We start from the raw sequence: 13,248 nt of genomic DNA, 5'->3' as shown, positions 1-13,248 counted from the left end.
TTTTCAAAAGGATACTTCCTCGAACCACCCCAATAAACCATCAAGAAATGGTTTCAATCAGAGGTGTTTGTTACTTATTCTGCAGGTAGCCAACGAAAGCTGAAGCTTATTTCCAGAAGGGCCCACGGCACGTGTCTCTCACTCCTCCCCAGCACTCCTGTTGAACGTGCCAGTTGGGAGCTTGGATGCAATCTGGAAGTGAACCCGGATCGCTGGCATCCCAGACCAACGTGCAAACCATTACGCCACCACCTCTCATGTCTGACAACTCCTACTTTTGAAAGGAACCTTCCTCTAGTCTATCCCCAATTCACCTCCAAGAACTGACCTCAATCAGACAAGATGTTATTTAGGTGTTGCACAGAAACAAAAATCATGTTTGGATCCGCAATGGCCATATTGGGTGACAGAAAACAGCCATTTCTGAAAGAAACCTTCCTCAACCTTGTCCAATACTTCCCCAAGAAATGGTTTCAATCAGACAAGGCATTATTTAGTTATTCTGCAGAAAAGAATAGTTTACAGAAGGAGTCCCAGGCAGACAGGGTAAAAACATAATGCCCGCCAACTTTGTTGACTGGGGGAATAAAAATTAAAATGGTACCTGAACCTGTAGGTCGTTTTACGGTTGGTGACAGTGCAACATGCAGCACCTAATCTTTCTACTTGTTGTACCCAGAGAGAAGGGCACGATACAAACTGCAGAGGAAGATTCCCTGTGATACTGGATTATCTGCAGAACAAATCTCCCCTGAGCAAGACAGCTATTGTGGAGCACTGCTGGGGCTGTTGATACAGTCTGTGTATTGGGCAAAGATATGCTGAGATACACAGGATACCTAAGCTCTAAATAAGTGTAACAAATGTCACCATTTCAGTGCAGCTGTGCTAAATCCTTCCTGTCAGGCAGCACTGCAACTACAAAGTTTCTACTGTAGCAGTTAATAATATGTGCTACAGGCTGGAGGACCCGTGAGCCCGGATGGTGAGCCAGCTGCCGTAAAGCCAAATAAACAAACACTTGAGCCATTCTTGAGCAATACAACCTTGGACTTTTTGTGACTGCGGGCAAGAACAGTGCCATTTGATTCCGATTCATCCAATAAGGTGTTTTGGATTTTAAGACTTGCTTCAAACCATAAAAACAACGTACGTCTTCTGGATAGACGTTGTTCAATCCAGTTACTCAGGTTCACTATGTTCAGGTTCTAGCTTTTGTTGCAATTTCGTGGAGATTTCCAAATCTATACATTTTTGAAGAGTGGCTGCAATAGAAGACACAATGGCAGCCACCTAGCATTTGTGAAAATAGCGACTTAAAATTGGAGTTTTCCAATATACTGACATCTACATGACTAGGATCTTGATTCCAGTGGCTAAATACACATTTTCATGTTACTCGAGTTGATCGTTGTAGCGCTTTTGTTCATTAAGCTTTGAAAGGTACAGAAGTACAGTTGGGCCCATAAGTGTTAGGACAGTATCACCATTTTTGTAATCTTGCCTTTGGCATGTTCACAGTCGAATAGGTTTAATATGTAAATTTCTAACATATTTAACAATATTGAGTATGTCTTGTAATGCAGCTCATAAACCTACATTTGACTAGATCACTGGTCTTCAAACCGTGAGGTGTGACCCCCCCCCGGGGGGGCGCTCAAAAAAAATAATGTAAACACTGTTAACCAACAAAAGAAGAAGGCGAAAAAGAAAACCAAAAACATTATTAGCTAACATGCCAGGAGCAAAATGGCTAAATTTTTAGTGCGTAAATCTACCAGTGAGAAGACAGAGTTTGGGGCAACCAAAAAAAGAAGAAGAAAGTAGAGGACGATCTTCGTTTGCTCCTCTCCACAGTGCATCCTCACATCAGCCACCTGTGTGCATCAAAGACCCAGACTCGTTGCTCGCACTAAACAAGAGCTGAGACTAGATGAGAGACTAGTAAGTCCCTTCGGCTGCTCCCTTGTTTGCACTCGGGTACACCGGATGCCCTTCCTGATGCAACTCCACATTACATGGAGAAATGTGGCGGAGGTGGGATTTGAACCCGGAACCTTCTGCTCTGAAACCAAGCACATTAACTACTTGGCCACCACCCTTAGACTAGATGAGAGACTAAATATGTATAAAAGTTTAATTGATATTATTTATGTTAAAATGCGTTAGTTATGTGAAAGATGTTTAAAAGCAGAGATGTTTAAATGTTAAAAAAAATATGTTTAAAATATAACAAAAGGTAAAAACAGAATATAAAGTTTTTTAAAAACACGTTTAAAATGTTTGAAAAGGGTGTAAAATGTGCAAATTCATAGACAGTTCCTTAAAAACACACAAATATATTTAAAATGTGTTTAACGTGTCAAAGAATAAAAAAACACACGAAGATGTTGAAATTGTGTTTGTGTGTGTCGTGGGGGGGGGGGCAGCAATTCATTTGTTCTCGGGGGGGACTCACTCTCCCACACTGTGAAAACCCCTGGACTAGATTATTTGGAACCCACTCATCATGCTTTGCGTTTTCACAAGTAAATTCTCAACCTGTGGGAAACACTGTACGTGGGCAAAGTCACCTTCATGGGCGACCAGCTTGGATTTGTGTGACTTTGTTCATTGGAAACTGCAAATCATTATCCACTGAATATTGAGTATTAGAATACTGATGAGTCATAAAGCATTTTTAAGAAATCAATCGAAATAATAAAACGACCAGTTGATTATGTAACAATGTAAGTAATCTGTCTGAGTGTCTTTCCACAGCTTTCTCGTTATTCTTGTACCTGTGTTGGTCTCGGTGACCCCCGGGTTGGCTTGCTGAGGGCTCAGGTGTTCCCGCACCATCTTCTGTAGTGAGCGCGTGAACACTGAAATGAGGCGGTCGATGTAACTCGCATTGTAACTGCAGGCTGACTTCAGGATCATCAGTGTTCCTGGAAGACAAATGAAAGGGAGGGGAAGAAGATGAAATGAGGACAGGAATCTGACAGAAGCTAAATGTCTGAGAGGCGGCGTAACAGACAAACACATCAGTATTCCGGCTGTGTGTACTCCTGCAGCATGACTAGGGATGGGTATTGATAAGATTTATCGATATCGATGCCATTATCGATTCTGCTTATTGATCCGATTCCCTTATCGATACCTCTTGAGAATTTTCTGTGTACTAAAAGTAGGCTTAACAGGTTTTCTATGTACTTTATTGAGTCTTAAAGTAAATAAATATGAAATTGGTCACTGTATCCTTGATCTTTGGACATAAATAAAAATAAACAAATATGTAGTTTTTGTCAAAAGCATTTCCTTTCAGACATTTTGGCATGAATGTCTCTCTGTACTTCTGAGCTGACCTCAGCTGGCTGCTGTCAGCTCGATTGCAGGATTGATTGCTGTGTTTTTATTACAACATTTCGAAAGAGTTGTCAATTGATTTAAACAGCGTTTCACTTTGAACTTAATAATTCCGACTGGACTCTATCGTTCTAACTTGACTTGGCAGAGAGCCGCGCAGCGTTTGGAGCTGTGTGAACAAGAGAGAAGTCCTAGTTAGTGACTTTAAGCCGCACAAAAGTAACTCACGCTTGACATATTCAAGGATGAAAGTGATGAAAAACAAAAAAGCTGTAACACAAAATTATCCCCCCCCCCCCAACACCACCTGCATGAAAATGTTTGAATTCTACAAGCTCTGAAATGCAATCTGGGACTATTCCAGACGATAAACTGCAGTGAGTGCAGCATCCATTTGGAGAGAAATAAACCAACTTTCTTTATTCAAATTCATTCCAGTAGTATTCGGCTCTTACTAAGATGCAGCAGTTTTCTAGCTTGGCAGAAAGTTCTGGAGGAAATCACTGAAGAAATTAACACATTGAAAATATGGTTTGACCGACACAAACTGTCATTAAACTTAAGACAGGGATGAAGTGGAGGTGTAAGAGTCACTAGGTGTTCACAGGAATGTATGTTCATTGTTAGTTGGTTTCATATTTTCTGTTGTGTTTTTAATCAGGTTCTTTTTGTCTCTTTCTCTAAAATTGTATTACTATTACTATTATTGTTGTTGTTGCTATTATTATTAATATATAAACAAAAAAAAATAAAAAATATTACAATTTGTAATACATTTGACTCTTATGACAACAAATGCTGAGCCATTATTATACAGAAAACAAATGCACACAGCTGCAGCAGTTGCAGCTGACAGCTGCAACAGCTTAATGCTAACTTTAACATTGAAAATGCCGTAGACATGCTAACGCGTTAGCATCGATCCTGTTTTTAAGTTAGAAAATACATCTATCAACTGTTTCAGAAGACCATAACAGGTCGGTTTACCATAAAAAAAAGGTAACTATTACTCACAGACATATGCTCTTTAGGGTTTTAGCGGGGGAAAATTAAGATAAAGCGAAATAAAACAATAAGTCAATGAAGCAATAGATCGAAGCACTGCTTCGATTGGTTCAAGGTTCAAAGCAAAGCTGCAATGCAGAAAAGTTGATTACAGACCTGCTGCAGGGTCTGTAATAAATGCAGAGAAATGATCATTTTTCTGACAAACACCCCCAAAAACAACGGCCACTCTGAAGGACTGATAAGGGAATCGTTAAGCAAAAAGGTTATTGATGTCGGTGGATCGAATCATTTCTTAATAATACCCGAAAGGAACCGGTTCTCGATACCCATCCCTAAGCATGACAGAACCGTGGTTCTTTCTTTGGAGGGAATCTTGACAAAAGTTGCACAGTATCACATATTTATGAACAACAATGTCCTCCAGGTTCCTGCAGCCTGAAGAGAACACAAATGTTGAAATATCGCCCCCTGGCTACACAAATGCTGGACACCAGAAACTTTTTCATGAACCACAACCACTATTTGCAGAAACTGGATCAAATATCTGGTTTCCAGAAGACATCTGTCACCTTGAGAGCCCTTTATTTGTACAACTCTATTTCAATATAGCAGTTGGGGGGAGACAACATAAGGGGCTCTTCAGAATAGTGAATCGAGTCTTCTCATAAATACCCTCTGACATCTGGGTGGATAAAAGTAACGATCTCACAGGGAGTGCGGCCGAAAGCAGCAATTCATCCCGAATCAACCTTTTTGTGAACCGCTGGGCTGTGGCCTTCATTTAAACAGACCAGATGTTAACCTAAGCAGCAGGGACCATCGGCTTGCATTTTAACGATCCACTCAATGCTTTAATCGCTGAAAGCGGCTGAGAGGTGGATTAGTTTTTGCAGGGGAAAGAGGAGGACTGTGGGAATATTACATGGTTTATGAGCAACAAAGTGATATTAACACAGCACAAGGGGCCAGGAAGGGATATGTGTGGTGGGGGGAGGCAGGGAAAAAGAGAAAGACAGCCATCTGAAGGTTTTACCAAAGAGCTGTGTGGGGTTTGTGTTGCTGGTGGCTTTTTCGTAGTTGGTAAGACCCTCATAGATGACCTTGCCCACTGCTGCATACAGACACTCCAGTTCCTCATATTTGGATGCCACCGTTGATGTGCCTGCAAGGACGGAAAGACAATGTTTACCTCTCGCAAGAGCTGAAAATTAAATCCCCGCTTTAACTCTCAACATTGGTTTCAACTTCAAAGCTGTTGGGAATCTGTATACAGAAGATCTCCAAATAAGAGATATTATTTCCTCCGAGAGGACTTGGATACGTTGCCTGAAGTCACATTCATTAGCATCCATGACTCACTGGGTTCGGTGGGGAAGATGCTCATGAGGCGAGAAAGGAGGGAGTGAACGGCACGCAGGACTTTGGTGTTGCCGCAGGTCATGCAGGCAGCGATGCCCCTCTGCAGAGGCTTGAAGTGGGCCAGGATGGCCGGGGACTGCAGCACTGTCAGGAGGAAGCAGAGAATCTCCAGCCCAGTGCAGATGTTGGAAATGTTCGCCTGTGCCGGCTGCTCCTGTGAGAAAATGGAAAAGAAGTGTCAAAGAAGGACCAGACAAAAAAGGGAATACACTGAAGGGAAAAAAAAAAAGAGTGACAAAATATGCTGTTTTTACAGATAATCAAGTTTGCTTTAGTGCATCCTAAAGAAGGCTTTCTAGTGAAATGTACAGACCATAAATCCAGATCAGCTGCACTTGTGTGCTCTTTCCCTTGTCGTGCCCCCTAGTTCCCAACCTGGGAATGCAGGGGGGCACACAAAGTTCTGTTTGCTATGAGGTTGCCAAAATTAGAAGGGTACATGATAAAGTCATAACACGCACACACATACACAGGTCAACAAAAAGTAATGAGAAGTTTTTCAACCCCTTTGGATTAACCAAAGACAACAAGAGGAAACTATGACTGTTAATTTTTTTTTTGGGTGGTGGTGGTGGTGGGGGAGGAATTCTTTTGGTGTATGAGGGCTGCAAGCAAATTATTTTCATAATAAATTAATCAATACGGCATTCTCTCAATGAATCAATTACCGTATTTTCTGGAGTATCAGTCGTTTTTTTTCTTTACTATTTTGGTAGGCCCTGCATCTTATACGCCGATGCGACTTACATACTGAAATTTCACAAGTTTGCTATTAATAAGAGTAATGATGACTATTTATATCGAACTTTCCCAAGAATCAATGCACTAAACAAAGTAAACTCCAATAACAAAAGAATAAATGTCAGTAATAATGCACAATGCACAAAAATCCCACATTAAAAGAGCTTATAATACAGGAAAAGATGTGATTTATACCCCCCCCCCCACCAAGAGGTACTTTTTGACCACCGACTTATACTTCAGTGTGACTTATACTAAGGAAAATACGGTATTTGTGAGGCCCGTAAAAAGTCACAAATGGTGAAAATGTCCATCAATGTATTCTAGAGCCCAAGATGATGCCTTCAAACGTTTCATCTTGGCCACAGCTCAAATATATTCAATTTAATGCCAGACAGGAGTAAAGAAACCAGAAAAATATTCATATTTAAGAAACTGAATTTGGATATCTCATTTAACAGTGAAAAAATTTTTAAAAATCGATTAGAATAGTCTTTACTGTCATTGCACTGGGGGGGGGGGGGGGGGGGGGGATTACACGAAATTGGGGCTGCTGCCACAGAGCTACTGTACAGCACACAAAAAAAGACATCTTATACACCACACAAAAAAAATGTTTAAATATGAAATATGTACCGTATACTAACTATATATATGAGTATGAATGTAAACATATGAATAAAGTACAGCTTAATTGATGTAGCTATAGTGCACAGACTTGATTGTTTCTGGTGAATTTTTTTATAGCCCATATCATATACAATAATGGCTGCAGATTTTATCTATCTACATATACATATATATATATATATATATATACACACACACACACAAAATGAAGATTATGTTCTAAGCATAGCTGAGAAACCAGAGAGCAAAAGCAAGAACATCTAAAGGTCAAATTTTCACAGAAATCAATCGTGATCAAGTTTTTATTCCAACATTTCCAGACAACTCAGAAATCAATATTCAGCACACACAGGTTGTTTCATGAACAACATGAACAAGACAATGTGATCACCGCTAAACCAAAGATCAATGGCGAACACGGGGGCTCCGACTTCTGTCTAAATTCAAATCAACATTTACAATTACTGAGGGGCCAAGAGTATAATCTCAAACAGAGGCGCGGCTCTAATCTGGACTAATGAACAAGGTGACCTGCGATAAGGCTCCTGGTAGATACCGAGGGTATTATTGATTTGGAGCCCGAGTTTCCTCAGGGACGCAGACACGGTACGGACACACGTGTGCGCACGTTCTGTCCGAGTCCCCTGCACCACTCTAACCACTCCTCCTGACTCTTAATCACTGGTGTGCTGGAAAAATGTGAATATTAAAAAAAAAAGTAATCCGACTTAGTGGTGCGTTCATTAGTTGGTGTATGACAGCCGTGTACGTGTATCTGCATCAGACCTACAGAGTGCTTTGTTTGTCAGACTAGTCCCTCGGGATCCTGAGGAGTTGGCCGGGTCTTGTGAGCGTGCTGGTGCGCCGCCGGAGAGAAAAGCACAGCGGATGCAGTGATCCTTAAAAGGAAACGGGTACGGCGATAACCTTGTCTGAACAGTGGCGCCGAATCAGACCGTAGAGATGAACAGGGAGGAGGGAAGGACAGAAAAAAGAAAGAGAGAGAGAGAAAAGAGAGGCTGCGATAAGGCGCTGAAAAGAAAAGAGGAGATGAGAGGAGGAAGTGCTGGCAAGCGACCGAGGAGAAGATGAGGAGACACGCAGAGGCACAGTGGAGGTGATACAGAAGGCGAGGCAGAGGAGTTTAAGACGACGAGGGAAGGAGCAGAGTGAGGCGGCACGGGCCGGGCCCGGATAGAGTCCCGTTATCTCGCCACTGTCATTATTTTGTCATTATGGTGGTTGGCGCTTTACTTTGTGTATTACTGATAAGAGACAAAGCACTCAGAACCGTTAGAGCAAACACTAAGCTCGGCTTTAAGCAGGGACGGAAAAACGTCCACAGTCTCCATGAAAAATAAGTGGCGTGAACGCATTAGTTATCTTACACAGGTTGCTGCTTAGTGCTTTACTCACCACTTCAGTAAAAACCATCAACATTTGGAATTTTACTCAAAACTCATTAATGGCATAGAAGGCATTCAGGCATCCACCAAGTCCACATATTCCCCAACTCCAAAATACCCACTTTCACTTTCATTTAACACCACGAATCGTCTTGTAAGAATTTATCTACGTGCTCCTAAAATTTCCTAACTTTTTGAGTTCAGTTTGGTTATATCGTTAACATTATTCTGGATCCCAGATCCAGCACGTCTTCCAGATCAATTCAAAAATTACATAAAATATTTCCTTGGACTTTATCCATCTGTTCACAAAATGTTATTGAATTTCATTATGAATACATTTTTCAATGAACAATTTTTAACTTGTGCTGCCATCTTGAAACCCAGACTTCCGTTTAGGGAGCCTCTCGCTCGCATGTTTGGTGTCATTAGACACAACAGCGGAGCAGCTAACCAATCATGCGCCTCACGGAGCGGCTAACCGATCGGCTGTTATGCGCCTCACGGAGCGGCAAACCGATCGGCTGTTATGACGCCTCATGCAGCGGCTAACCGATCGGCTGTTATGCGCCTCACGGAGCAGCTAACCGATCGGCTGTTATGACGCCTCACAGAGCGGCTGACCAATCGAAGCTGGACGCCGGTTAAACGATGTCTCTGAAAGTCAACGTAAGTCCAGATTCCTTTTGGCTTCAGTGTCCTTCGTGAGTGCAGTGTGACCGGGGCTTTACATTCATTGCCAGGAAAGTTCAACAACCAAAATACCAACATTCTGGTCCCATTAAAATATTTTCACTATTATTTGATTTCTTTGTGCGACTGACACGTTATTCAAGCATTCAAAAGGCTTCACACAATTCCAAACACACGAGAAAGTTTTTTTTTTTTTGACAGTTCTTGTTGTTGAAAGAAACCGCGTCTCCGTAACCGGACAGAGTTGTGACATCATCACACATGCACTTAGGTGCTGCTCTATCGCAACTTGAAAATCATCCATTAAATGTTCCTGAATTGTTAAAACGTCTTCTGGATCCTGGATCCAAAACATGCTCCAGATCAAATTCGAAATTAAATCCTTAGTTTTCTGGGACATTATCCATGTGCTCACCAAATTTCATCATCACCCTCTCACAGCTTTTGGAATTAAATGTTGCTATCTGCCAAGCATTCTTCTGGATCTCAGTTCCAGAGTGTAACCTAGATCTTCTCCAAAATGTAATCACTTCTCTCGCAAAATATTATCCATCTGGGTACCAAATTTCATTGAAATCAGTTCATGACTTTTGGAGTTATTCTATGTAGAGACAAAAAAAAACAAACAAACAAACAAACAAAAAACAACTGCTGGAAAATTAAAACAACAAAATATTAATTACCTCCTTGGTTGATCAGAAAAATCTTTGGTTTTCCTCACATACTCGTATTTTATATATGACTCATCTTTTTCCCAGAAAGTAGGTGGAGCCTACACAGCTGGTGCGATCTTGAGACATACATCAAATATATGGTTCACGTGGACTTCCATACAGTATTTTAAAATGCCTCAAACCTTTAATATCTGTTTACTGTTAAAAGTGCCAGTTTGTCAGGGCTGAAATGGCGGCACCGACACGCCTTCCTGGTTTCATAATGTGTTTGTGTCCATATATGAGGAGTCGTATAATTCCACCGATAAATGTTGCAAATGAGTCCCAACAAGGTCCATTCACATTGACCCTGAATCACACACACACATTGGCAGACCTTGGTGTGATGATGTCATGCAGAAAGATTCATAACTCCTAAATGATTTGTCCTAATCGTGTTTATTTTTGTCTTCCAAAAGCCAACTTTTGATGCATGTTGACCCAACCATCTGAAAGGACACAGAATAAGTGTGCGCTCATAAAAAGCCTCCGCCATCTTACCACAGTCATAAGCAGCTTGTCAAACCACTGCAGCTTGAGCTCAGCGCGAGGCCACATGTCAGGCCGGAGGGCCGTCTTCATCAGGCTAACGCAACGACGGGACAGCAGCTCGCCCGGAGACCCCACCACATTGGTGCTGTCGTTCACCTGCACAGTGGGGGAAGGAGACAAAATTATGTTATCATGACTGATGACGGCGAGTTCACAGATTCAGAGCGGGATGCTGTCTCGCTGCGAGCTGTAACTGTTCCAAAAAGTTATACAAAAACAATGACATTGTGCTGCACAATTACCAAGCTGAACACAAAGAAAGTGATTATGATCTGTGAAGACACACACACACACACACACACACACACACACACACACACACACACACCCTATTTTCCACAGAGACGGTCAGATGAGCAGCGAGAATGGAGTCTTGCTGCAAAAGGAAAGCAGGAAAAAGTCAAAGTGAGTGAAGCCTCAGCAGTTTATTTCAGGCCTGTAACCAAGGTCGACACTGCCATGGAACAAGGGACAGCTGTGTGAGGAGACGCCAAGGACTGTGTGCGTGTGTGAGAGAGAGAGAGAGACAACCAGCAGGTGTGTCCTACCTTCATTACTGAGGGTTTGAGATAACTGTGTCCTACCTGGCAGGCGACACGGATGGCAGAGCTGTACGCAGTGTGTGTGCGAGACAGTGATGCGTGAGGAGGCGGGTTTTACCTGGCAGGCAACCCTGATGAGGAAGTTGACGACAGTGTCTGTGTGCTGTTTTTCCACAGGCTTGGTGAGCATGCTCTCCGTACCGGGTATACCCTGACTACGGCCAAACACCTGCAAGCACAAGCACACGCTTTCATTGAAGAGTCTGAAACCGTTCATCGAGCCACCAACAACGCCTTGGAGTCGACTTAGATGTCATGCCAAAATTGGGGCGGTTCTGCAAATGCTGCATAAAGTCGGTCATTAACAGGCAAAATAACAGCGGCTGCTGTTGCTTTGTTGTCATGAGGTTTAAGAAACCCACAAATAGCTCGGCTTCAGCTGCAGGTGCAGGTGTTTTAACATTTATTGTCCAGCAGGTACTTTAAAAAAAGAAAAAGTAAATCCTGTCATTTGAGTGACAGCTGACAGGACTCACCGAGGTGGCGGCTCCAGTTGCTGTACGGAACCTTTTGACATCCTGTCCGGCGGTTTCCACAGACAGTCCTCGCTTCACACCAACAGACCCCCCGCTGGTCCCCTCCCCGCCCGCTCCCACTTCAGCTTCCGATTCCGGCTGCCAGGTGAAAAAAGAGCAGTGTGAGGAGAGTTTCGGTGCAGGTTTTGGCGCGTCTGTCACCGCCCATAAACACACCTGTTGGTCTTTGATTCGCTGGAGCTCCCACTTGATGACCACCTCAGCCAGGTCCACAGCCAGCTTCCTCTGCTCGATGGTCACACTGGGGGTGAAGCCGAGACGCTGCATTGCGCTGATCATGTGCTGCACCAGGTGGTGGCGCACCGGATAGTACACCTGGGAACGGGATAAGACAAAATTAATGCTCGTCATTTTTAAAGCTACAGTGTGTCGGATGTAGCGTTGGATTATGACGTCACCCGTCACGATTTTGCTTCCCTTCATGTTTTCACGATTCACGCTCCTTTACCTTCTCTTTTGTGAAGCAATATGTCTGATCCTCTGCTTCACAAAAATGCACGGTCTAGCAACCGCGTCTTCTAGCCGTGCTACAAAATGCAAAAGGTGGACTATGTGCGTCTCTTTTGGGCTACTGGCAGTGGAACACTGTGGTGGTCTCCATGAGGGGCCCCGCTCCCATGCAGACATGAAGGGCTCATTCTGAGTTCGATTCCTTGTTGGTAAATAATACGCTCAGGAACAGATGGTTCTGAATGCTATACTAAATTTCTGCTAATAAACACCCCTAAATAATGCACACTGTAGCAAACACAGCAGTTGTTTTATTCTTTATTTTCTTAGAATTTGGCAACAAAGCAGTTCTTAATTAGTTCCTGTAGATGATGGAATAAAAGCATATTGCACACAACTCAGTTTTAGCAACAGAGCTGATATAACTAATAATGTAGACTCGCCAAAACTGAGATTTTAAAAAAGTTTGATTTCAAGAATGGATTACATCTTTTAGGATTTGAGTAACTTGTAGCTTTTGTTAAGTTTTTTTGTTTTTTTTTACTTTTTATTTTATTTCTTACTAGTATATATACAGAACAGAACAGTAGTCAAACAGTATGGGATCAGCTCACAAGGGACAGGAGGAATTACAGTTTCAGATCACATTTTCATTTATATAAGTGAAGAGAAATAAAAAAAATAAAATACATTCAAATGTTAATGTCTTTGTTTATATAACATCCATTTGCACCATTTCCTATTATAATCTTCTTTTTTTTAGTCTCAAACAATAAGTCATTTTTCCATCACACAAATTTCCTGTACTATATTCAACCATTCTTTTTTGTCTAGGTGGGTCTGAGGCAAGCCACTTTCTTGTTATGGCCTTCCTGGCAGCCGTAAGAAGAATTTTTACCAGATAATTATCCTCTTTCAGTACTACTTTACCTATATTTCCCAAATACAGGGTGGAGCAGTCCTTGGTAATCCTACATCCAAGCACATCATTTATCACAGTGTTCACGTCATCCCAAAATGGTTCTATTTTGGGGCAACACCAGAAGACGTGTGTGGTTTGCATTTATTTGACCACACTGCCTCCAGCATGCTTGCTGTTTTAACAATTGTTTGCTTTTTAAATTTGGTGTAATAAAGAATGTGTTAAATT

General features: G+C 42.1%; 1 protein-coding gene across 2 annotated transcripts in view; it reads right to left on the bottom strand.

Moving 5' to 3' along the window:
• The window catches only part of trrap (transformation/transcription domain-associated protein), a 202,909-nt gene that overhangs the window by 113,954 nt on the left and 75,707 nt on the right, over window positions 1–13,248 (bottom strand). For both annotated transcript variants that reach the window (XM_034193140.1, XM_034193142.1), the window contains 7 exons: window positions 11,805–11,963; window positions 11,589–11,726; window positions 11,171–11,281; window positions 10,460–10,606; window positions 5,716–5,929; window positions 5,390–5,518; window positions 2,781–2,930 (listed from right to left, as the gene is read on the bottom strand). In XM_034193140.1, the coding sequence (XP_034049031.1) occupies window positions 2,781–2,930; window positions 5,390–5,518; window positions 5,716–5,929; window positions 10,460–10,606; window positions 11,171–11,281; window positions 11,589–11,726; window positions 11,805–11,963 (1,048 nt within the window). The remainder of the gene's footprint in view (window positions 1–2,780; window positions 2,931–5,389; window positions 5,519–5,715; window positions 5,930–10,459; window positions 10,607–11,170; window positions 11,282–11,588; window positions 11,727–11,804; window positions 11,964–13,248) is intronic.

Source organism: Thalassophryne amazonica, chromosome 18 (genome assembly GCF_902500255.1).
Source record: "Thalassophryne amazonica chromosome 18, fThaAma1.1, whole genome shotgun sequence".
In the NCBI taxonomy this organism is placed as follows: domain Eukaryota; kingdom Metazoa; phylum Chordata; class Actinopteri; order Batrachoidiformes; family Batrachoididae; genus Thalassophryne; species Thalassophryne amazonica.
This window is presented reverse-complemented; position numbering and strand designations above follow the sequence as displayed.